This window comes from Coffea arabica, chromosome 10c (assembly GCF_036785885.1).
Source record: "Coffea arabica cultivar ET-39 chromosome 10c, Coffea Arabica ET-39 HiFi, whole genome shotgun sequence".
NCBI classification, from domain to species: domain Eukaryota; kingdom Viridiplantae; phylum Streptophyta; class Magnoliopsida; order Gentianales; family Rubiaceae; genus Coffea; species Coffea arabica.
Window position 1 is genome coordinate 51789263 of NC_092329.1, and position 24343 is coordinate 51813605.

General features: G+C 31.6%; 1 protein-coding gene, 1 long non-coding RNA gene and 1 other non-coding gene across 3 annotated transcripts; all 3 read left to right on the top strand.

Moving 5' to 3' along the window:
* The first annotated feature begins 4602 nt into the window (after positions 1 to 4602).
* LOC113713548 (uncharacterized) lies at positions 4603 to 5462 on the top strand. The gene is made up of 2 exons (XR_003453566.2): positions 4603 to 4802; positions 5341 to 5462. It is a non-coding gene; the product is annotated as an uncharacterized lncRNA (long non-coding RNA).
* Positions 5463 to 14985: 9523 nt separating this feature from the next.
* On the top strand, positions 14986 to 16321 carry LOC113714389 (protein MKS1-like). Its single transcript, XM_027238200.2, has one exon. It carries the CDS (start codon positions 15228 to 15230, stop codon positions 15921 to 15923), a length of 696 nt encoding a protein of 231 aa, XP_027094001.1. The 5' UTR covers positions 14986 to 15227; the 3' UTR covers positions 15924 to 16321.
* Positions 16322 to 24211: 7890 nt separating this feature from the next.
* On the top strand, positions 24212 to 24283 carry TRNAP-AGG (transfer RNA proline (anticodon AGG)). The gene has a single exon. It is a non-coding gene; the product is annotated as a tRNA-Pro (tRNA).
* Positions 24284 to 24343: the final 60 nt, after the last annotated feature.

Sequence of the window (24343 nt, forward strand, 5' to 3'; positions counted from 1 at the left end):
CTGAAGAAAAGGAAAGAAAAGAAAAGAAAGACTTTAGCATTTCATGTAGCACCATAGACAGCGAAGTACACTAATGGTTATGGCTACTTGTAAATTTTCTAGGGGTCCAATTGGCTAGGTGAAAAGCTTATTTCTAGAAGAAAAGAAAAGAAAAGAAAAAGAAAGATTTTAGCATTTCAAGTAGCACCATAGACAGCGAAGTACACGCTCACGAAGTTGATGGGGGCAAACAGGAACAAGGGGGATTCATCTTTCTTTTAATATGATACTTGGGGGAGAAAATAGCACGAATGGTAGCAATGAGCAAATAAGTCTATTGCAAAAATTGTACTATTTTTTAGAGAAAATTTACTGCTCGGATGCAGCATACCCATGATTACAATTTAATAAATTCTTGCCACATAATTTAATAGCTTAAACTCTTAAAATCATATAATTTTTTATATGAATTGATACGCAATATATGAATTGATACGCAATATTACGGTACACAAAATATATTGTACTAATGGTTATGGCTACTTGTAAATTTTCTAGGGGTCCATTTTGCTAGGTGAAAAGCATATTCCTGAAGAAAAGGAAAGAAAAGAAAAGAAAGACTTTAGCATTTCATGTAGCACCATAGACAACGAAGTACACTAACGGTTATGGCTACTTGTAAATTTTCTAGGGGTACAATTGGCTGGGTGAAAAGCATATTCCTGGAAGAAAAGGAAAGAAAAGAAAAAGAAAGATTTTAGCATTTCAAGTAGTGCCATAGACAGCGAAGTACACGCTCACAAAGTTGATGGGGGCAAACAGGAACAAGGGGGATTCATCTTTCTTTTTTAATGATACTTGGGGGAGAAAATAGCACGAATGTTAGCAATGAGCAAATAAGTCTACTGCAAAAATTGTACTATTTTTTAGAGAAAATTTTCTGTTTGTATGTATCATACCCATGATTACAATTAAATAAATTCTTGCCACATAATTTAATAGCTTAAACTCTTAAAATCATATAATTTTTTATATGAATTGATACGTAATATTACGGTGCACAAAAAATATTGTACTAATGGTGTTATGGCTACTTGTAAATTTTCTAGGGGTCCATTTGGCTAGGTGAAAAGCATATTCCTGAAGAAAAGGAAAGAAAAGAAAAGAAAGACTTTAGCACTTCATGTAGCACCATAGACGGCGAAGTACACTAATGGTTATGGCTACTTGTAAATTTTCTAGGGGTCCAATTGGCTAGGTGAAAAGCATATTTCTAGAAGAAATGGAAAGAAAAGAAAAAGAAAGATTTTAGCATTTCAAGTAGCACCATAGACAGCGAAGTACATGCTCACGAAGTTGATAGGGGCAAACAGGAACAAGGGGGATTCACCTTTCTTTTTTAATGATACTTGGGGGAGAAAATAGCACGAATGGTAGCAATGAGCAAATAAGTCTACTGCAAAAATTGTACTATTTTTTAGAGAAAATTTACTATTCGTATGTATCATACCCATGATTACAATTTAATAAATTCTTGCCACATAATTTAATAGCTTAAACTCTTAAAATCATATAATTTTTTATATGAATTGATACGCAATATTACGGTACACAAAAAATTTTGTATTAATGGTTATGGCTATTTGTAAATTTTCTAGGGGTCCAAATGGTTTGGTGAAAAGCATATTCCCGTAGAAAACAAAAGAAAAGAAAAGAAAGACTTTAGCATTTCAAGTAGCACCATAGACAGCGAAGTACATGCTCACGAAGTTGATTGATGGGGGCAAACAGGAACAAGGGGGATTCACCTTTCTTTTTTAATGATACTTGGGGGAGAAAATAGCACAAATGGTAGCAATGAGCAAATAAGTCTACTGCAAAAATTGTACTATTTTTGAAAGAAAATTTACTATTCGTATGTATCATACCCATGATTACAATTTAATAAATTCTTGCCACATAATTTAATAGCTTAAACTCTTAAAATCATATAATTTTTTTATATAAATTGATACGCAATATTACGGTACACAAAAAATATTGTATTAATGGTTATGGCTATTTGTAAATTTTCTAGGGGTCCAAATGGTTTGGTGAAAAGCATATTCCCATAGAAAACAAAAGAAAAGAAAAGAAAGACTTTAGCATTTCAAGTAACACCATAGACAGCGAAGTACATGCTCACGAAGTTGATTGATGGGGGCAAACAGGAACAAGGGGGATTCACCTTTCTTTTTTAATGATACTTGGGGGAGAAAATAGCACGAATGGTAGCAATGAGCAAATAAGTCTACTGCAAAAATTGTACTATTTTTTAGAGAAAATTTACTATTCGTATGTATCATACCCATGATTACAATTTAATAAATTCTTGCCACGTAATTTAATAGCTTAAACTCTTAAAATCATATAATTTTTTATATGAATTGATACTCAATATTACGGTACACAAAAAATATTGTATTAATGGTTATGGCTATTTGTAAATTTTCTAGGGGTCCAACTGGTTTGGTGAAAAGCATATTCCCGTAGAAAACAAAAGAAAAGAAAAGAAAGACTTTAGCATTTCAAGTAGCACCATAGACAGCGAAGTACATGCTCACGAAGTTGATTGATGGGGGCAAACAGGAACAAGGGGGATTCACCTTTCTTTTTTAATGATACTTGGGGGAGAAAATAGCACAAATGGTAGCAATGAGCAAATAAGTCTACTGCAAAAATTGTACTATTTTTTAGAGAAAATTTACTATTCGTATGTATCATACCCATGATTATAATTTAATAAATTCTTGCCACGTAATTTAATAGCTTAAACTCTTAAAATCATATAATTTTTTATATAAATTGATACGCAATATTACGGTACACAAAAAATATTGTATTAATGGTTATGGCTATTTGTAAATTTTCTAGGGGTCCAACTGGTTTGGTGAAAAGCATATTCCCGTAGAAAAGAAAAGAAAAGAAAAGAAAGACTTTAGCATTTCAAGTAGCACCATAGACAGCGAAGTACATGCTCACGAAGTTGATTGATGGGGGCAAACAGGAACAAGGGGGATTCACCTTTCTTTTTTAATGATACTTGGGGGAGAAAATAGCACGAATGGTAGCAATGAGCAAATAAGTCTACTGCAAAAATTGTACTATTTTTTAGAGAAAATTTACTATTCGTATGTATCATACCCATGATTACAATTTAATAAATTCTTGCCACATAATTTAATAGCTTAAACTCTTAAAATCATATAATTTTTTATATAAATTGATACGCAATATTACGGTACACAAAAAATATTGTATTAATGGTTATGGCTATTTGTAAATTTTCTAGGGGTCCAAATGGTTTGGTGAAAAGCATATTCCCGTAGAAAACAAAAGAAAAGAAAAGAAAGACTTTAGCATTTCAAGTAGCACCATAGACAGCGAAGTACATGCTCACGAAGTTGATTGATGGGGGCAAATAGGAACAAGGGGGATTCACCTTTCTTTTTTAATGATACTTGGGGGAGAAAATAGCACAAATGGTAGCAATGAGCAAATAAGTCTACTGCAAAAATTGTACTATTTTTTAGAGAAAATTTACTGTTCGTGTGTATCATTCCCATGATTACAATTTAATAAATTCTTGCCACATAATTTAATAGCTTAAACTCTTAAAATCATATAATTTTTTATATGAATTGATACGCAATATTACGGTACACAAAAAATATTGTACTAATGGTTATGGCTACTTGTAAATTTTCTAGGGGTCCAATTGGCTAGGTGAAAAGCATATTCCTGAAGAAAAGGAAAGAAAAGAAAAGAAAGACTTTAGCATTTCATGTAGCACCATAGAAAGCGAAGTACACCAATGGTTATGGCTACTTGTAAATTTTCTAGGGGTCCAATTGGCTGGGTGAAAAGCATATTCCTGGAAAAAAAAGGAAACAAAAGGAAAAGGAAAGATTTTAGCATTTCATATAACATCATAGACAATGAAGTACACGCTCACGAAGTTGATGGGAGCAAACCGGAACAAGAGGGATTCACTTTCCTTTTGTAATGATACTTGGGGGAGAAAATTTGTGTAAAAAAAGAAATTGTGATTTTGTATTTTTTGAGTGAGAGTCTATCTAACGGTATCACATTTTTTAAAAATGTAAGATTAATTAAAAAAATAAATAAATTCAAAAAATAATAGGTAAGATAAAATAAAAAAAAGTATATAAATATAAGAAAGGGTAATAATTATAATATGTATATATATATATATATATATATATGTGTGTGTGTGTGTGTGTGTGTGTTGGGTAAAGTAAATTTTAGATGTGTTGATGAGTGTTTAATAGGACTCGATAGAAATATCCTTTGAGTAATTATATTGGAATGACTTTTGAGATGGCAGTTATAGTGATAAGATTTGTGCTTGACTTGACTTGTCAATATCAATGACGGCCGGATTAAACAATTGCTCAAAATTAAAGGCCTTTCCATTTAGTCAAAGGTTTCTGTCTCTTAAGTCTTATCCGCTTCTCTACTTATTGCGACTGTTTTTATCCAAAAAATTTACTTATAAAGACAAAGCCCCAATCTTCACCTATAAATATAGCTATGCAATTAACACTTCATTACCATCTCACTAACAACTGATCGCATAGTCACCAACTTGATACTTTGTTCTATTTTGTGGTTGCCAAAGTGTACTACTGCAACAATGGCTTCCCTTAAGGCAAGCCAAATCCTGTTGATCATATGGGCAAGTTTCATCGCAATCTTGATGCTTGGGACTCCACATGTCAATGCTGCTGTTCTTGACGGGGCAATGCCAGAGCTTCGTCCAGGTATGTGCAAATAAGTACACTGCAAAAAATGTGCTATTTTTTAGGGAAATTTTATCATCCCCTTTAATTATCATACCCATGATTATAATTTAATAAATTCTTGTCACATTATTCAATAGCTTAAACTTTTAACATCATTTAAGGGTTGATATTTCCTTTTATAAATCCAACGATGAATTGATACGTAATAGTACAGTATTCAAAAGATATCCTAGAACTCATCTTTTCTTTAAAGAGAAAAGCATTTGTACTACTATATATGTGCCAATTAATTGAGCCAGGAAATCTGCCTTATTTTTCATTTAGAAATATTATACACAAAAGTGGACCAAACCTCATAACGGCTAAGTTTGATCGAATGAGTTTGATTCTTGCATTTCCTCAAATAATCATCAAATTATTTTTTCACTCGAACTACGTACAAATGGTACAATATATATATATATATATATATATATATATATATGTCAGACGTCGCATTTGTTTTCTGTACATTGATTTTGGTCATATACTAAAGGTTGTTTCTCATTTGCCGCAGGAAGAAGACTCCTCAACCAGTACAATACCGAAGGCCGTGGTGGGTACAATGGCGCAGGAAGCAGTGGGTATCATACCGAAAGAACAAGGCTAGATAAGACTCCCTAAAAGAACAAGGCTAAATACTGCACAAGTTAGAAGAGCAGAAACTGATTCTGTTCTATTATATATAGAATAAAAGTGCTATGTCTTTTCTTTTTTTTTTTTGTTCTTTTTTTGGGTGAGAAGTGCTATATCTATACAGTGTTATGAGTTTTATAGCATAAGTTTCAAGCAGGTACTATGTTGTTGTACTACCTGTAATAGTTTCTAATGATGTTTGGATCTTGCTTCAATAAAAGTTTATTTTAATTTTTAAACTAAATATTCAACCATGCAAGAAGTCATGAAGATATTCCATCCTTTAACAAATCCTTTTCTTTTTTTTTTTTTTGCTTGTTCTTCTAAAACGGTCTGGTAAGGAAAAAGAGTTGAATTATATATACTTACTCAGCATCAACGAAAAATACAATTAATTATCTGATTAACATTCACAGCCGATCATTGCCAATCAATAATCCGTGGCTGGTTTAGTTAATTATGATTAATTGGCTCCTTGTTAGAAAGTAAAACATATACTGTATGATGAGCAGTAAATAAATTAATTTCTGATTAATACTGATCCCTCGTAAACATATGCTTCTTGTGCATTAATTATTGGGCTGCATGCAACTTTGTGCAAAAGCCTGTTTAGTATAGAAAGATGTCTATATATAGTCGTAGGAGACCTTCATTAATTGCCAACCTAAAACTTTTGGATTATGGTAATTAAGTTTAGCCATTAAGTGTAAATTTTAATGTGTATTTACAGCAGACACTTTAAAAGAAAAAAAAAACATACAGATTAAAATATCATCATCGTAGTAAAAGTAAACTCACATAGCCATCTTAATCCATAATTCATATCTCTGACCTAAAAAGTTATTCTGCAATAAAAAATTTACGAAGAAGCGTTGTATTTCGATATGAATTTTTACTAAATGTTTATAATCTCTGTCAAGTAAAACTAGTACTTAGCCCGCGCATTAGCACAAAACAATTTTTTTTTTTTTGTGATTAGTTAGGAATCAGTACTTTGCATAAATAGTTCATCAACAATATTTTTACATATTAATATCAAAAAATTATCGTATTCCAAGTATTGAACTACCATATTAATTTTTAAAGACTTTATAGTTAAATTTAATCTAATATGATAATATTCATTAAATGTTATAATGCATAAAGAATCATATATTCTTTGAGGTAGTAATTAAATTTTACAATTATTCTCCACCTACTCATATGCATTTTTCTAGTTAAAGACAACAAAAAATTGTAGCCATTGATCTTATTCATTAGTTTCTAACAAAGTCAATAAATTTATCAGAGTAGCAATTGATTTCACACCAAACAAATTTACCATATATGAATAAAAAGAATCATTCAAATTTATTAAAAGACGTAGAAGTTATTAGAAGAGAGAAATATTATTATAAGCAAAACCGATTCAAGGAGAGTTAGCCGCCAAAATGGATAGACCCAAATATCCATCGACCCACCGCCACCCGCCACCCAAATATCCAAACACCCACTAGCCCCCTACCATAGCCTCCTTAGGTTCCCCCTCCCCCCTAGATTAGGATAGAGTAGGTTTTTTTTTTTTTTTTTTTGGGATTTTTTTTTTTTTTAACTCAACTTTTATTGCCACCGAGTGAACAAAGTTACACAGAGCCAAAAAAGCCTAAACAAAACTACGCGAAACTAATGCCGGACCCTGCCTAGCCGAATCGAGGGAACTAAGAGCCTGTCCAATTGGAGAGCGGACCGGGCCTTCCGAGGAAGCTCAGCCCGGACAGTAAAAATGCCATCCTGTTGAGGCCGCGAGCACGCAAGGGCATCCGCTACCGTATTTGCTTCTCGATAGATATGTGGCACTGAGACCCCCATTTGCCCTGAAAGCCATTGAATATGACGTAGAGTGTTGACCAAAGGCCATCGGGCAGGGCCGCAAGAGGAGACCATGCGCACCAAAACACTTGAATCCACCTCAGCCACAAAGTGCATGATGTGCCGAGCATAACATAACCGCAAACCTTCCAATAACGCCAACGAATCTAAGGGTAAATTTGCAACGAATCATGTGCAAGGCACGTGATTATTTTTTAAGGGTAAATTTGTCAAATTATATTTTACATAATCTAATCTATAGTCCTCCACATTTTATAAAACAAATTTTTTCGTCCCTCACATTTCATAAAATGATTTTTTCATCCCTTACATTACACAAAATAAATTTCTCCATCCCTCACATTTCAAAAAATGAATATTTCCACCCCTTACTAATTATGTGTGTAAGGGAAACCCTAAAAAAAAAATATGTCTGTGAATAAATTTTTATTTAAACACATGTATATGTCTATTTGATTTTGCTTAATAATACGAATAGCATAAATATATGTATGTGTCTATTTGATTTCACTTAACAATATGAATACTATATATTATACGTGATCATTTGATTTTATCTGGTATTAGCTAGTAAAAAATCTTGCATTCATTGTCAAGTTGGCCAATAAAGCTATTTTCGGTCAAAATACAATAAGAATATGCAAATTAAGATTCTACTGGTAAATATTAGTCATAATCATACAAAAAAAGAAGATAGCCCACAAGTTGGGCCCAATTACACACATGTGTTTATGCTATTATTATTAAGCAAAATCAAATAGACATATACATGTGTTTAAAAAAAATGTATTCACACACATAATTAGTGAGAAATAAAAAATTCATTTTTTGAAATGTGAGGGATAGATAAATTCATTTTGTGAAATGTGAGGGATGAAAAAATTATTTTATAAAATGTGAGGGACGAAAAAATTTATTTTATAAAATGTGGAGGACTATAGATCAAATTATGTAAAATATAATTTGACAAATTCACCCATAAAAAATGATCACGTGCCTTGCACATGATGGATTCCTGCCAAAAAATGATCGAAAACCTAGTTAGGGACTAAATTTGACCGATGTGAATATGTAAGGGACATAAAATTACACTTTTAAAAGTGAGGGACGAAAAAAGTTATTTTATAAAATGTGAGGGACGTTTTGGACGATTTTCCTTTTTTTGTTTGGTAGTCTCTCAACCCTAACCCGGGGAGGGGGAAGCCCGGGGGAAGGAGCGAGATTAAAAATCAAACCGGAAATCTCACGGTCATCTAGCGAGTTTGGGGAATACAAGCTATTAATAAGCCTACTTGCCAAGCTAAGTTTACGGTTCCACAAGGGCTGTTAAAAAGTGCCATTCTAGTAGGCCTATTCATCAAATTAAAGCTGGCCCGAAGTGCAGTTGGGACTAGGAATTTAAAGGTTAGCCGACGGAACTAAAGAAAAGTTTGACCTTTGTAACGAGCCCAATGTTAGGCTCATGGACCAACGTCTGAAAATAAACCTCTGTATACATTTGTGAGTCAACTACAGCCCATATTGTCCAAAGAGCTAAAAGTAGTATATAAAGGTAGAACTTCTATTAAAAAAAAAAAAAAAACAAACAAACAGGAAAGGGAGATCTTAAACTATTTTAACCGTCAACAATTGGCCTTTTATCTATTCAAGACTTGAATTAGTCTCTCAATAATAACAAAAAAAAAAAAAAATTCCATCAATTTTGCCCTTATATCCATTAGCTTTAATGCTAGAGATGGATGGGATGATCAAATTTTGATCATCCTATATTAAAGGACATGTGATTTAAGCGATAAAAACAAATTAAAGGATCGATAATCTATCTCATTGATTTTAGAGATTCTCATATTTGCATCTATCACTTAGAAATATCGTGATTTACAGTCACTTTTTATAAGCGGATTCAATTTATAATACTATCTTCGTAGTAAATACTGCACGAGTTTGTACAACTCATTCTTAGTTTTTGATCTAAATGTGTTAGAAATACTTATATTAGTCAACTGCAAACACATTCTTGGCATGCTTACACACACAATAACTAATGAAATAGTACTAAACTAAAAAACCAACCAGCAAAGAAGCATGTACCAGAAAAAGTAGACAACAAAATTAGCATGGAAAGATAGCCACATTCTTTCAGAAACCACAAATAAAGAATTCATTCTTTGTTTCCACAAAGTGAGCAAAGGGACCAGATGGACAACAACAGAAGAGTTTCCTCGTTTGGTTAACTTGTGAAGCTGTCTATTTTAGGCATCAACTTTTAGGGTAAGTACAACTTGCAAACGGCCACAGGAAGATTTGAACACAACTTCCACTTTCACAACCCAAAAGGCTAGAAAATTATAGGAGCAGTTAGTCTCCAGCACATTTTTCTTTGGTTGGAGGATGGGTAGGCACTGCAATTTTGGGCATTTGGCACTCTCCTAATTTTGGAGTCCATAAGGGAGACATATGATGCCAAGAAAAGCCACCTCTAAATATATCTTATTGCTTGTTGTGTTAAGAGGATGAAACAATTCCAAAATTTAATCAGTTTCATTTGTAAGTGAAATTTCATATTCTGTCTTTTCTTTTTTCATTCCTACGGCATCAATTGCACTCTTAACCTTAAAAGGTGACTAGAACATCAAGTAGAAAATTAAGGATCCCTCGGACATCCACATAGAGTATTGATGTTGGTCCTACTTAGTGATCATCTAACCTCGATCGGAATTAATTCATCTATGTAATCTATGATCATTTCATCTTATTAAAGTGTACTTTAGAACATGTTAATATATATGAGATTAACAAAATTCAAGATTAAGGCCACTAATACAAAAGCTTAAAATTCCCAAGGACAAATTCAACGATCGAGTTTTAAGATTCTAGAGACGGAATGAAGGTCCCAATGGGAATTTAAACTTGGTATGCGGTAACTAATTTAATTCATGCTCTATTTTCTAAGTAGTTGTTTGTCTTCATATACATTTTTTTTTTCTTATCAGTCTTTTTGTCCTCAATGATCATTTACTCTTTGAATATCACGATTTTAAGCTTCTTTGACCAAGTTCTATGCCAAAATTTTCTCTGGATTACTCCCATTAATTAGCCAATTGAGTTCAGAATGGCTGAAGCAAGGCAAGACTTGGTGCGACTGTGATGCATAGGTTTGAATTCCTATCTATCTCCTTCTAATCAAAATCTCAAACCAAAATAACTCTTAGTTGGCACCATTTATCACATTAGGATTCTAATTTAACGCAATAAGCACAATAGTAGCCAAATCATACACTAATATACTATAGATAATATATTATACTAAAAAATACTAATTACGTTATAAATTGTAGTAATATGCATGCATTGGTGCTGCATAAGCATGTGATTTTAGGTATTCCTTAATAGAAACTGCAAACACTTCTGGGGGTCCAGAAAAGTACCATGCCTCCATGACCTATTCCACATATGAGATCAAACCAATTCAAGTATCAGATTCAAATCCAAGCTTGACCAAACCCAGGAAGAAATTAAAACAACTAAGAAAGAAAGAAAAGGGTCACTTTAGCTTATTTATTATGTTTCAACTAACATGTGTTTCTTTTAGTACCAAATCAAACTATATGATGATTGGTACCAGTTGAAAAAAGGAGAAGAAAAGAAGTTTTCCAAGGGGTCAAGCTAGTAGAAGTTTGTAGCATTCAACCCCAAAGCCATGTCAAAACTTGGAGGTCCACCTGAATTTGGGGGAGGTTGAAGGTTTTGACCTTTGCCTAGTTTCCTGTGCATCCGTATGCCTGCTTGTCTTCAAAGGCCCTCAATTCACTTCTTTCTTAGTTTTAGTACCTTATGCGGAAGTCTTTTCCATGACTCGTAATGAATTAATTTTGACGTTGCAATTTAGTTGGGTCAGGTCAACTCGTGCGGCTGCATTAGCTTGCGTGCTTTTTGGGTTATCTCTGCATTAATTCAAGTATTCTTGGCTTCTTTTTTTCCCCTCTTTGATGTATATTTATGCAAATTGACATTTGCACTCTTCCATCCTGTTCATTGAATCTTGACTTCAGATTAATCAGAGGCCAAAACTGCAATAGAACGAAATAGAAAATAGTATAATTAAGCCCCGGTCTCAATGCCCCTGCGTGAATGCCTCTCACCAGTGAATCTTGAGATCACAAGTTCGAGTCTTCGTTCCGCTGGATTCCTCCGCACACTAAACCTATTCGGGCCGGGTTGGGGCGCCGGACCCGGGCCTCAGGGGATTAATCGGGCCCCGTAAAAATTGACTTGGACACTCCTGTGTCGACAAAAAAAAAAAAAAAAAAAAGCCCCGGTCTCAATAAGTTCTTGGAAATATTGATTTTGGTCGATTAAAAGTTAAGAAATCTAGTAATTACAATTGGTCAAAACTTGGGTACACCTAATTTTCAAAAACCAATTATGTCATGCCATTTAGTGAAATTATGTGATACAATCTGAATTATGAAATTTTTTAAATCGGATCTACTCAAGTGTAAACCATTACAATTTGCAGTAAAGAAAGATGGTTACTACACTACCGCCCACAAAGGGTAGCTGGCATTAGCATTAAAAAAAATAGTTACTACACTTACCTTAACAGCAATCATTGTGTGACATTACTAAATCAAGTAATATGGATGGCTCTGATATATATATATATATATATATATATATATATATATATATATTTTATCCCGTCATCCATTTTTCTTTTATTTTTTGAGGGAAATTTTGATATGTCAATTTTCTGCAACAATCTTGAAGTTTTCTCTCATCTTAATTTGTGAGCACTTTAGTCAAGTATGACTTGCATTCCAACTTTACAGAAAACATTTGCAGTGGAAATTTCAATAATTTTCAGGTGTCCCTTAATTTTGGTGATCTGATCATTGATTTTTCTTTGCTCCATTTTCTGGTGGAATCTCAGACTACAACCTCAGTCAAAATTAATCTCTGGTTGTTTTCTTAGAACGAGCCAATACACTATTAGTTACTTATGGAACTTTGACTGAATGAATGAAGTGTGCATAAGGCTCCAAATTTGACTTTTTTTTTTTTTTTTATCTTAGAAAGATGTATGGAAATAAAAACACGAACGAAAAAATTTTCCTCGGTAAAAATTTTTTTACGTCATAGAACATCACTTTGACGAAGTTAAAAGTTTGACAACTAAATCATCTAGAAACCAACCTAAACTAGGAAAAGGCAGACTGCTTAGAACCTTCGACCGTGATTGTGAAGAAAGTAAATTATTGGCATTAATTGAGGTTTCCTCGGCCGAACTGCTCTCAATTACCTCTGACATGAGCTGCCTTTTATCCAATTCCCTAAAGGCGTTAATTATGGCATTTCCATCATTCCATGACAATAGTTATGGCCACCTTTATAGTACATCCATTCCTGAGGTTATAAAAAAATAATAATAATTTGTTTGAAGTGTACAACAATTTCTTGTTTCTTTATTTAAAATTGCTTCTGCTAATTTATTTTTTGAAAAATTTTGAATTCAATAGAAGACGTTAACTCATTCAAAAGTATGTTAATTAAGCATCTAAACCGAATCTTGTCAGAACTCAGTAGAGTAAAATAAGTTAAATAACGTTGAACACTTGGATAAGAAAACTTCATTCTTCAATTCAAGTTACTCTAGAATACCGTGAGCCCGTTTGGATTACGAGTTTTTTGGGAAAAGCTCTTGAAATATTCCCCTGACATCTTTTTTTAATTACTTTTTTTTTATCTCACATACATTACATAATTACAGTATATTTTTCTACAAAAATTTCAATCCAGACGATTTCTGTTTTGCTAATCGAAGATAGATTTTGCTTTCAAAATAGTTTGTAGTCGAGTTCACCTATATGTACGTAGATTACCTAACTGATTTTGTGCTGTTATTTTTTCACATCACATTTTCTTTGTTAGAATAAGTGCAGACTTAAATTTTTTTTTCCCCTCTTTTCGGTACAATTAGGCTCCTCTCTTAATTAAGAATATAAAATAGTGGGTAGACAGTTAGACACCTTGTAAGAAAGGTATTATACATGCATTAATTTACACAAATTATGCTCTATAAGATTAAAAGTCAACATTATGTGCATCTTCGATATAAACTAAACTATACCACCGTTTAAGAACTTGATTAGCAGTTTGAAATGTTACTTAAAGAAGCATTATCTGAGTGATATATAAGCAATTTAATTGAATGATGATATTAGCAATAGTTATGAATCTCAACAACTGTCAATTGTTGTTTGGTTTAATTACTGGTTGCACTTGGTGCTGGAAAGCATTCATGCATCAATCTGGTAATTAAAATAACACAGAAGTTTCCACCATCCACACTCAATTTTGATAGCTCACGCAGAATTAAATGATACATACACTGCCTTTAGATCACTCAGATTTTCCACTTTAATGGGTCCAGCGAAGTTTAAGACGGCAGTCCGAAAGGGCTTTCTAAACTACTCCCACTAGTTTACTTGTCATCATGTCTAGGTCTGGAATCCTAAATCCAAGATTATATTACTGCCAAAACAGAAGAAAAAGGTATCCAAATGGTCATTCAGGTTTGTTTGGAAACTAAAGCTACTCGATTTGAAGTTTAAAGTGTTCAAACTACTTTTGCAACTTGATTTATTTGACTGCGTCTTTTCCAAGGATACTTCTTATGTTACATACATTTTTTTTTTCTCGAAGAATAGTGTATCACGTGAGATTAAATTCATATTTATACGTATCGATGCATGTGAGATAAAAAGATGATTAAAAAATGTGTTTGCGAAAAACGTTAAAATTTTTTGATAAAAAATTATAAGCCAATCACCACCTAACGTGGCAGCATCTTATAGATATATATTTATGCTGATCATTTCAAAAGAAGTTTTATCCACTTATCCATAGAGCAAGACGGACTCGGTTATCTTTTAAATGTGGTCCAATGTCAATATAAAACTTCTAACCGGTTTAGAAATATATAATTTTTCTTGGATTATGCACCTATTTTTAATGTACCAAGAATTTTGACAACACAAGAAGCTGTTTTTATCATTTGTCACTTTCCAATTCATATGCTTGCTCAAAATGGTACAGCAATACTCCAAGTGTCCAAGTAAACCTCAAATCCCACAAATTCCAAGCAAGAACATTGCCAAATAGAGAAGAAAATGAAAGCCATTTCTGATTCCTTAGGGGGCCATAAAAAAAATTTTTTTTTTTTTTGGGATAATTAGGGAGCCATAAATTAAAGTGTGCAAAAAGTTTGCCACCCTTTGGCCTTAATTACTTAATTCATTGCAACAACTAATCTCAGACTACATCTGTTCCAGTTGATGACCAACTGTGCCCAACTCAATTACTTCTAGCAGCTTTTTGGGACCCTTTTGCAGTGTTGTCAAAATTAATTTGCTCATGTCCTCCTGCTAAAAATATTTCACTGCCTATTCATTATATTGATCCATACTAGTCCAGTAAATTAATTACCCCAATTGCAATTAAAATAAGGCTTAACTTCTCTCAAGTTTTCTAAGATGGATATGCTGCATCATCAAGAACCAATCTCACGCGGCTCATGACTCCTTCCTTCACCTATACCAACCCCCCCATCGATCCCCCTTCAAAATGTAGACATGTTCAAACATCCATAACACTACGAAACCGGCCTCAGCAAAAAGTACCTAAATATTTTATTTCAAGTAACCAATGATTTCTTTTTTCTTGTATTGTGTAGTCTTCACATTTCATTGACTTCAACCTTTATATATACATGTCACAACCTCTCATATTTTCTTGAATTACATAACATAATTATTTTGCCATTTCCATCATCACCAAAAAACAGCTCCCCTTCCAAATCATCCTCAAATCATTGACTCATCCAAGTACAAATTTTTCATGACCATGGACTTTTCTGATTACTCCTCCGGGAAGTCGCCGAGGCGGGAGCTCCAAGGACCCCGGCCGACACCTCTAAAAGTACGAAAGGATTCTCACAAGATAAGAAAACCACCAATCCCACCACAGCCATCACAGCCACAAGCACCGCCGCGCCCGCCGGTAATTATATACACAGTTTCTCCCAAGGTAATTCATGCAAACCCTAATGAGTTCATGACTCTAGTGCAACGTCTCACGGGTCCAGACTCCACATGTTCTTCATCCACGGTTGTGAACTCAGAAGTGTCTTCATCTACTTCAAGTTTTCAAGATTTCGGTGGGGCAATATCGCCAGCAGCCCGCTTTGCAGCCATAGAAAAAGCTAAGGCTCCTTTAGGCAAGAATAAGGCACAAGTTAGTGAAAATGACATATCAGTGGTAGAAGGGATGGAGTTGATCAGTGGTGAGCTAGAAAGATCAAGTGGGCTTTTTCCAGGGATTTTATCGCCAAATCCAGCTTCTCTACAACCTATTCCATCCACTTTTTTCTCTCCACCATCTGATCCAAATCCTTTAGGGTTTTTTCATGATTTAAGCCCTGTATTACACAGCAACAAGAATTATGCAGAGAACAGCTTTCTGTTTAGTCCTTCAACTTTTATTTCCCCAAATACCCCAAATCTAGACCTTTTCAATAATCTTTTCGACCTTTGATTAACCCCTAAAGTACTATGTAGAGAAGCACAAGTAAACACAGGTATAGAAGGGTAGAAATCTGCTTTCTGGTTTATTTGTTCCTACTTGGAATTTGAAGATGAGCCTGAAAGAGAAGAAGACTTCTTTTTTTTTTTTTTATGGAAGAAAGAGAAGGAAATTTGATGAATTGGGATTTCAATGCCTAGCAAGTTAGGATTCTTATTGAGGTTTTTACTTGCTCTCATTGAAGTTGAATAGAAAACTGCAAGTCAGCATTGATTGGCTGGATTATGTTGTCTGTTTGTCTTTGTAGTCATCTTAGTTTATACACCATTTTTTGCCATATACTTTCTGGAATGTAATTTTTGCAACACAACAATTATTACATTATTAATTTATTGGTTTTCCTTGTTTTATTTTCTTTTTTCGTATGCTTTTACATGGCCTGCCTCAATTCTTGCAGTTGGAGTTTTCTCCTTTCCATTTCTTTCATTGTTATTCTTTACTTTGGATTGAAATTCAGATTCTGCCGATTGATAGCAATCACAGATAGACATGATCAGATCTTAACCTTGCCAGAATTTAAAATGTATTCCTTGGGCAGGTGGAAAATTAAATTCATTCTGGGGCCCTTTGTCCCTTTAAACGCTCAGGATATTAATCTGATCTGCACTGTTTTTTGACAATGACTTGAGGTGATGTTCTTAGAAAGGGTACAAAGGCTACTCATACTGCGTAATTTATCAAGAGCATAAATTTTCAAAGAGTTCGTAGAAGCAACAACCCCAGATAATTTGGCAATCCAAATTACGGCACAATAATGCGGCTCAAATAGACCTATTGGCCTTTTTTCCCCCCAAAAAAACTGAACGGTTTAGTAATATATGCCCACTTTAGACCACAAATTTTCTTCATGCTGCTACAGCCTTTTGGTACTTAATTCTATATATATTTCCAGAGTACGAAGGAGAATAATATCTAGAAATATTCACACTTTGTGGAAGACTTGAAAGAAGAAAGGAGAAAAGAGGGGATGGCGTTTTGTGGTAAGAAAAGGCTAAATATTGTCTTTTATATCTTGAAAGAGACAAAAGCTGGATTTCAACTCCGGCCCTAACATCTATCCCCACTCCCCTTTGCCACTCCCAACCTCCCTCCCTTAAACCCCAAAGATTTCTAAACTGTTGCAACTTTCATTATTAGGTAGGAATTATCTTATAAGTATTAAAAGAACGGTTTTTTCTATAAGCACTCGTTAACACACCTACATTCTATTCAACCAATCATGTATACACGCACGTTGATAATTGTTACTTTTTTTTTATATTTATACACTTTTTCTAATTAATCTTATACTTTTAAAAATTAATATTTGAAATATATTTTAACGAACAAGGCAGCCGTTAGACAAACAATTAAAGAAAAAGGGGTCAATACACGATATATTTTGTCACCTTTAATCATCAGTACCTAAAGTTTAGGTATTAAAAAAAGGGATAATTGCAGAAACCTCCCCTGACTTTTATAGTAATAGCATTGACCTCCCCTATCAATTTTGAAATAGCACTGACCTCCCCTATCAAAAGTTGGAGGCAATTTAATAGGCAAAAGTGGGTCAATTTGCTAAAGTACCCCTGACATGATTTAATTTTACCAAATGAATGTGATGAGTACTTTCATCAAACCCAACAAAACATTTGTTAATAAAAATTACACTAAATTAACTATTTCTGCATAGTGTAACTAATTAACTAAATAACTAATAAGCTAATTAATTAATAACTAATTATCTAATTAACTATTAACTAATTAACTAATTATCTAATTGTTAATAGTTATTAACTAATCAAACTATTTTTGCATAATTAAACTAATTAACTATTAACTAATTAACTAATTATCTAATTAATTAATTAACTAATTTCTGTTTATCTAATTAACTAATCTCTATTTATCTAATTAACTAATTATCTAATTAACTAATTAAATAAAGCTGTTGTCTGTCCAAAACTAATAAACTATTTGCACGTTAAACTAATTAACTAATTAGCTGCTTAACTAATTAACTACCTAATTAACTAATTAACTAATTTTTGTTAATCTAATTAACTAAAGTTGTTGTCTATCCGAAACTAACAAATTATTTGCATGTTAAACTAATTAACTAATTAACTGCTTAACTAATTAACTAATTAACTAAAGTTGTTGTCTAATCCTAAACTAACAAACTATTTGCATGTTAAACTAATTAACTAATTAACTGCTTAACTAATTAACTAACTAATTATCCAATTAATTAATTAACTAATTTTTGTTTATCTAATTAACTAATTAACTAAAGTTGTTGTCTATCTGAAACTAACAAACTATTTGCATGTTAAACTAATTAACTAATTAACTGCTTAACTAATTAACTAATTAACTAAAGCTGTTGTCTGTCCAAACTAACGAACTATTTGCATGTTAAACTAATTAACTAATTAACTAACTAATTATTTAATTAATTAATTAACTAATTTCTGTTTATCTAATTAACTAATTAACTAATTAACTAAAGCTATTGTCTATCCAAAACTAACCAACTATTTGCATGTTAAACTAATTAACTAATTAACTGCTTAACTAATTAATTAACTAATTATCTAATTAATTAATTAACTAACTAATTTTCTAATTAATTAATTAACTAATTAACTAATTTCTATTTATCTAATTAACTAATTAACTAAAGCTATTGTTTGTCCGAAACTTACAAACTATTTGCATGTTAAACTAATTAAATAATTAACTGCTTAACTAATTAACTAATTAATTAACTAACTAATTAACAAACTATTTGCATGTTAAACTATATGCAGTACGCATTACCTATTTAAAGTATCGGCTCTTTATAGGTATTTTACTTTTAAATATTTAATTTATGATGAAAATATCAATGTTTGTAAGTAAAATTCAAAAAGAGTTACAAAAAATATCAATTTTCTTACTTTCAAACATTTAATTTATGGTCCTATGCCCCTCCCTTTTTGTAAGAATATTACTGTAACACTTTTTGAATTTTACTTACAAATATTGATGTTTTTATCATAAATTAAATGTTTGAAAGTAAAATACCCATAAAGAGGCGATACTTTAAATAAGTAATGCATACTGCATATAGTTTAACATGCAAAAAGTCTGTTAATTAGTTAGTTAGTTAATTAGTTGATTAGTTAAGCAGTTAATTAGTTAATTAGTTTAACATGCAAATAGTTTGTTTGTTTCGGACAAACAACAGCTTTAGTTAATTAGTTAATTAGTTAATAATTAATCAGATAATTAGTTAATAGTTAATTAGTTTAACTATTAACTAATTAGATAATTAGTTAAGCAATTGTCAAGCAAATAATAATTGTCAAGCAAGAAGAGGGCAAAATTGGAAGAAATTTCTTATCTCACTTCTACAAAATCTGTCAGGGAGGTTTCTGCAACGAATTGTTACTATTCAGGGGAGGTGAATGCAATTTCTAAACCTAGAGGGGAGGTCAATGCAAATGTCAGAAATCTCAAGGGAGGTTTCTGCAATTATCCCTTAAAAAAATTGCTGATGCTCATAGGAGCACAATGTCACAGCTATTCGTACAATTTGTCATACATCTGAACAACTACAAAGTAACAAAAGTCAATGAAAGATAAGGATGTTTTTTTTTTTTTTTTTTTTTGCACTACTGTATTCATTCCCTACTCTTTTACCTTTTTTTTTTTTTTTTTAATATGGGTTAAACGCATCCTTGTCCTCTAATCATTTCCACAATATAGGGCCAGGTGGTGTGCCAGCAGGTTTCATGGAAATGTAAGCACTATAAAGTTCTAATCCAGCCATAGGAGTATTAAGAAATGGCCATCATTAAATTAGGGACGAATCTTTGAAACTTGTTTAATCGTTTGCAATTCTTGTGCATTACTTCAGCTCTAGTTTATATGGTAAAACACATTCTCCATGTCGGTGAGGGATTAACTTTCATTTTGATTAAATTAGGCAAATCATATATTTTTTTCCATTCCATAATAATTCTCTAACACTTCACCTTCCTTCGCATCATAAAATGCAAGGCAAAGTATTAAAAGCAATTCTTGAAGTACAAATGTCTCTTGTTTTAAATTAAGAGCGAAATAAGTCATTTTATAATTTGGGATCAATTAGTCTATAGTAAATGTATCACATGAGAAAAAGGGCATTTAGGGCTTGTTCTCAACTGATATTGATTTTATAAAAGTTGATTTTATAAATTTGATTTTTGAAAATCAAATTCTTTAGAATACTCATCTGTTCTCATTTACTATTAGAAAAGCCATTATAATAAATGCGTAGGTATTCTAAAAAAAAAAAGTTAAAAAGCTGATTTTGATAGAAAGATGACCTTGTTACCCTTATGTGTTGCAAAAATACATTTCTGTGCTAATTAAATAAATTTTTAATTTAATTAATTAATTTTCTTATGAAGATTAAATGGCGGATGCGAAAATTAAAGTTTACGTAGATGAATCTGAAAGTGAGATAAGAATTGGAAGAAAATAGAAAGACTATAAAAAGTTACCTAATTAATCGTTAGGTAGTTTAGTAATTATGTTAAAATTTGAAGGGTAATTTAGTCTAAATGAAAAAGAAGGCCAAAATCAAAATACAAACGCAACTCAAAACCTGCTTCTGATTTTCAACTTTTTTTGGACCCGAAAAATCTAAAATCAATTTTTTAAAATCAATTGAGAACACAATAAAATAATTTTTTGAAAATCAAAAGCTAAAATCAGGTTTCCAAAATCAGTTGAGAACAAAACCTTAGCAAAAACTACAACTTTGTGACATGGAAATTATGATAAGAACAGAAGTAAATTCTTAATTAGATACTACAAGTCCTTATTTCAGTAAATTAGCCAATTGGAACTCCAAATTCCTAGCACCTTCCAAAAAGGAGAGAATTAAACACATTAAACAACAGCTTTAATTACGATGACCTTTTTATATAATAATCTTGGTTCAAGGAAAAAAAAAAATCATCCAACGACCAAGGATACGATAAAGAATTACATAGGTACATCAAAGTCAAATTGACGTCTACAAGCAAGCGTATTTATGATTTGATTTTTAAAAGGCAAAGAAAAGAAAAATCAAAAGGTGGGAGATACAAATGCAAATATAACAAGAGTTTGAAAACCGTAGAACTTAACTTTCTTTTACTTTTATTTTTTTACTGTTGGTCTTAACTTTCTTCAGCTGCCTTTGTCTCATAGAACACACATCACAGACTGTCCAAATACATTTATATGTCGTCATTTGATGTATTCAGCTGTGACATCAGACACTGCTAAAACAGTGAAACAATTTTGGTGAAGTATAGAAGATTGCCATTTTCAGTGTCGTAGCCAAATCATGATCAGATCAAGAACATGGTGTTCAATTTTCCCTTTTTTTTTGGGATAATTGCAGAAACCTCCCCTGAAATTTCTGACATTTGCACTGACCTCCCCTCTAGGTTTTGAAATTGTATTCACCTCCCCTGAACAGTAACAATTCGTTGCAGAAACCTCCCTGACAGCTTTTGTAGAAGTGAGATAAGAAATTTCTTCCAATTTTGCCCTCTTCTTGCTTGACAATTATTATTTGCTTGACAATTGCTTAACTAATTATCTAATTAGTTAATAGTTAAACTAATTAACTATTAACTAATTATCTGATTAATTATTAACTAATTAACTAATTATCTAATTAATTAATTAACTAATTATCTAATTTCTATTTATCTAATTAACTGCTTAACTAATTAACTAATTAACTGAAGCTGTTGTCTGTCCAAAACTAACAAACTATTTGCATGTTAAACTAATTAACTAATTAACTGCTTAACTAATCAACTAATTAACTAACTAACTAATTAACAGACTATTTGCATGTTAAACTATATGCAGTACGCATTACCTATTTAAAGTATCGGCTCTTTATGAGTATTTTACTTTCAAACATTTAATTTATGATAAAAACATCAATGTTTGTAAGTAAAATTTAAAAAGTGTTACAGTAATATTCTTACAAAAAGGGAGGGGCATATGGCCATAAATTAAATGTTTGAAAGTAAGAATCTTGATATTTTTTGTAACACTTTTTGAATTTTACTTACAAACATTGATATTTTTATCATAAATTAAATGTTTGAAAGTAAAATACCTATAAAGAGCCAATACTTTAAATAGGTAATGCGTACTGCATATAGTTTAACATGCAAATAGTTTGTTAATTAGTTAGCTAATTAATTAATTAGTTAATTAGTTAAGCAGTTAATTAGTTAATTAGTTTAACATGCAAATAGTTTGTTAGTTTTGGACAGACAATAGCTTCAGTTAATTAGTTAATTAATTAATTAGATAATTAGTTAGTTAATTAGTTAATTAGTTTAATATGCAAATAGTTTGTTAGTTTCGGATAGACAATAGCTTTAGTTAATTAGTTAATTAGATAAACAGAAATTAGTTAATTAGTTAATTAATTAGATAATTAGTTAGTTAATTAGTTAATTAGTTTAACATGCAAATAGTTTGTTAGTTTCGGACAGACAACGGCTTTAGTTAGTTAGTTAATTAGTTAAGCAGTTAATTAGTTAATTAGTTTAACATGCAAATAGTTTGTTAGTTTCGGATAGACAACAACTTTAGTTAATTAGTTAATTAGATAATTAGATAATTAGTTAATTATATAAACAAAAATTAGTTAATTGATTAATTGGATAATTAGTTAGTTAATTAGTTAAGCAGTTAATTAGTTAATTATTTTAACATGCAAATAGTTTGTTAGTTTCGGATAGACAACAACTTTAGTTAATTAGATAAACAAAAATTAGTTAATTAGTTAATTAATTAATTAGATAATTAGGTAGTTAATTAGTTAAGCAGCTAATTAGTTAATTAGTTTAACATGCAAATAGTTTATTAGTTTCGGATAGACAACGGCTTTAGTTAATTAGATAATTAGTTAATTAGTTAATTAGATAAATAGATATTAATTAATTAGATAAACAGAAATTAGTTAATTAGTTAATAGTTAATTAGTTTAATTATGCAGAAATAGTTTGATTAGTTAATAACTATTAACAATTAGATAATTAGTTAATTAGTTAATAGTTAATTAGATAATTAGTTATTAATTAATTAGATTATTAGTTATTTAGTTAATTAGTTAAACTATGCAGAAATAGTTAATTTAGTGTAATTTTTATTAACAAATGTTTTGTTGGGTTTGGTGAAAGTACTCATCACATTCATTTGGTAAAATTAAATCATGTCAGGGGTACTTTAGTAAATTGACCCACTTTTGCCTATTAAATTGCCTCCAACTTTTGATAGGGGAGGTCAGTGCTATTTCGAAATTAATAGGGGAGGTCAATGCTATTACTATAAAAGTTAGGGGAGGTTTCTGCAATTATCCCTTTTTTTTTTGTTTTTTTGGCCCACTTCTTCTTATTTATTCCTTTTCTGTACCTAATTTAGAGATAATATGGAAGAAGAACATTATAGGGGGATTATAGGAAAACTACAATCCTTTCTGATGAGTTGCATCTTCTCTTAGATTAGATGAAAATCATAAATTCATCACCGACAAAGTCCAAAATAGCCACCTGGAAAATTTGGCCGCCTTAATCATTAGCAAGCAATGAAATTTTTACATTTGAGATTACAGATTGCGTCACATCATCTAATCCAACATTTGGGCATGGTCATTTACGTCTAACTGAATGAGGTACAAGCAATAGAGACAAAACTATCATCCCTAAGACCCCGCTTGGAGTTGCAGTGCGTTTACAAAAAAAAAAAAAAAAAAAAAAGCATTTAAGCATTAAAAGTACTTGTAAGTTGTTTGACAACTAATTTTTCGTTATTTAAATAGCCCAATTTTTTGTAGTTTAAAAGCATTTGTATCATAAGTGTTTTTTTAAAAGCTATCGCAGTTTTAGATGGGACGTAAATCTCTTTAAATTCTTTTTTTTTTTGTTAGTGACCATATAAATTGTAGGCTTCATATCACCGTTTTTTTCTATAAAAATGTAAAATTTTATTAGAAAATAGGCTACAATTCAAGTTGGATGGCTAGTTGAAAATTTTTATAGTAACCTATCTCTTCTTTTGATATTTTATTTTGCCTGAATGTGATTGATGGCATAGAATAGAACACCCGTTCTCTTTCCACACGGACTACTGACAAAAACAGTAAACCGTAGCTATCTGTTGAGGACAATATTTTTGAGATTTATATTGCCTAATATAAAGTTTGGACAAACGGGCATTTGGTCTAGTGGCATGATTCTCGCTTAGGGTGCGAGAGGTCCCGAGTTCAATTCTCGGAATGCCCCAACATTTGTGCTAATTTTTTTTTTGACAGGAAACTGCTCGAGTCATTAAGCCACATTACA

Bases quoted from the DNA above. Each gene is read 5' to 3' on its own strand.
- LOC113714389 (XM_027238200.2), top strand. From the start codon at position 15,228: ATGACCATGGACTTTTCTGATTACTCCTCCGGGAAGTCGCCGAGGCGG.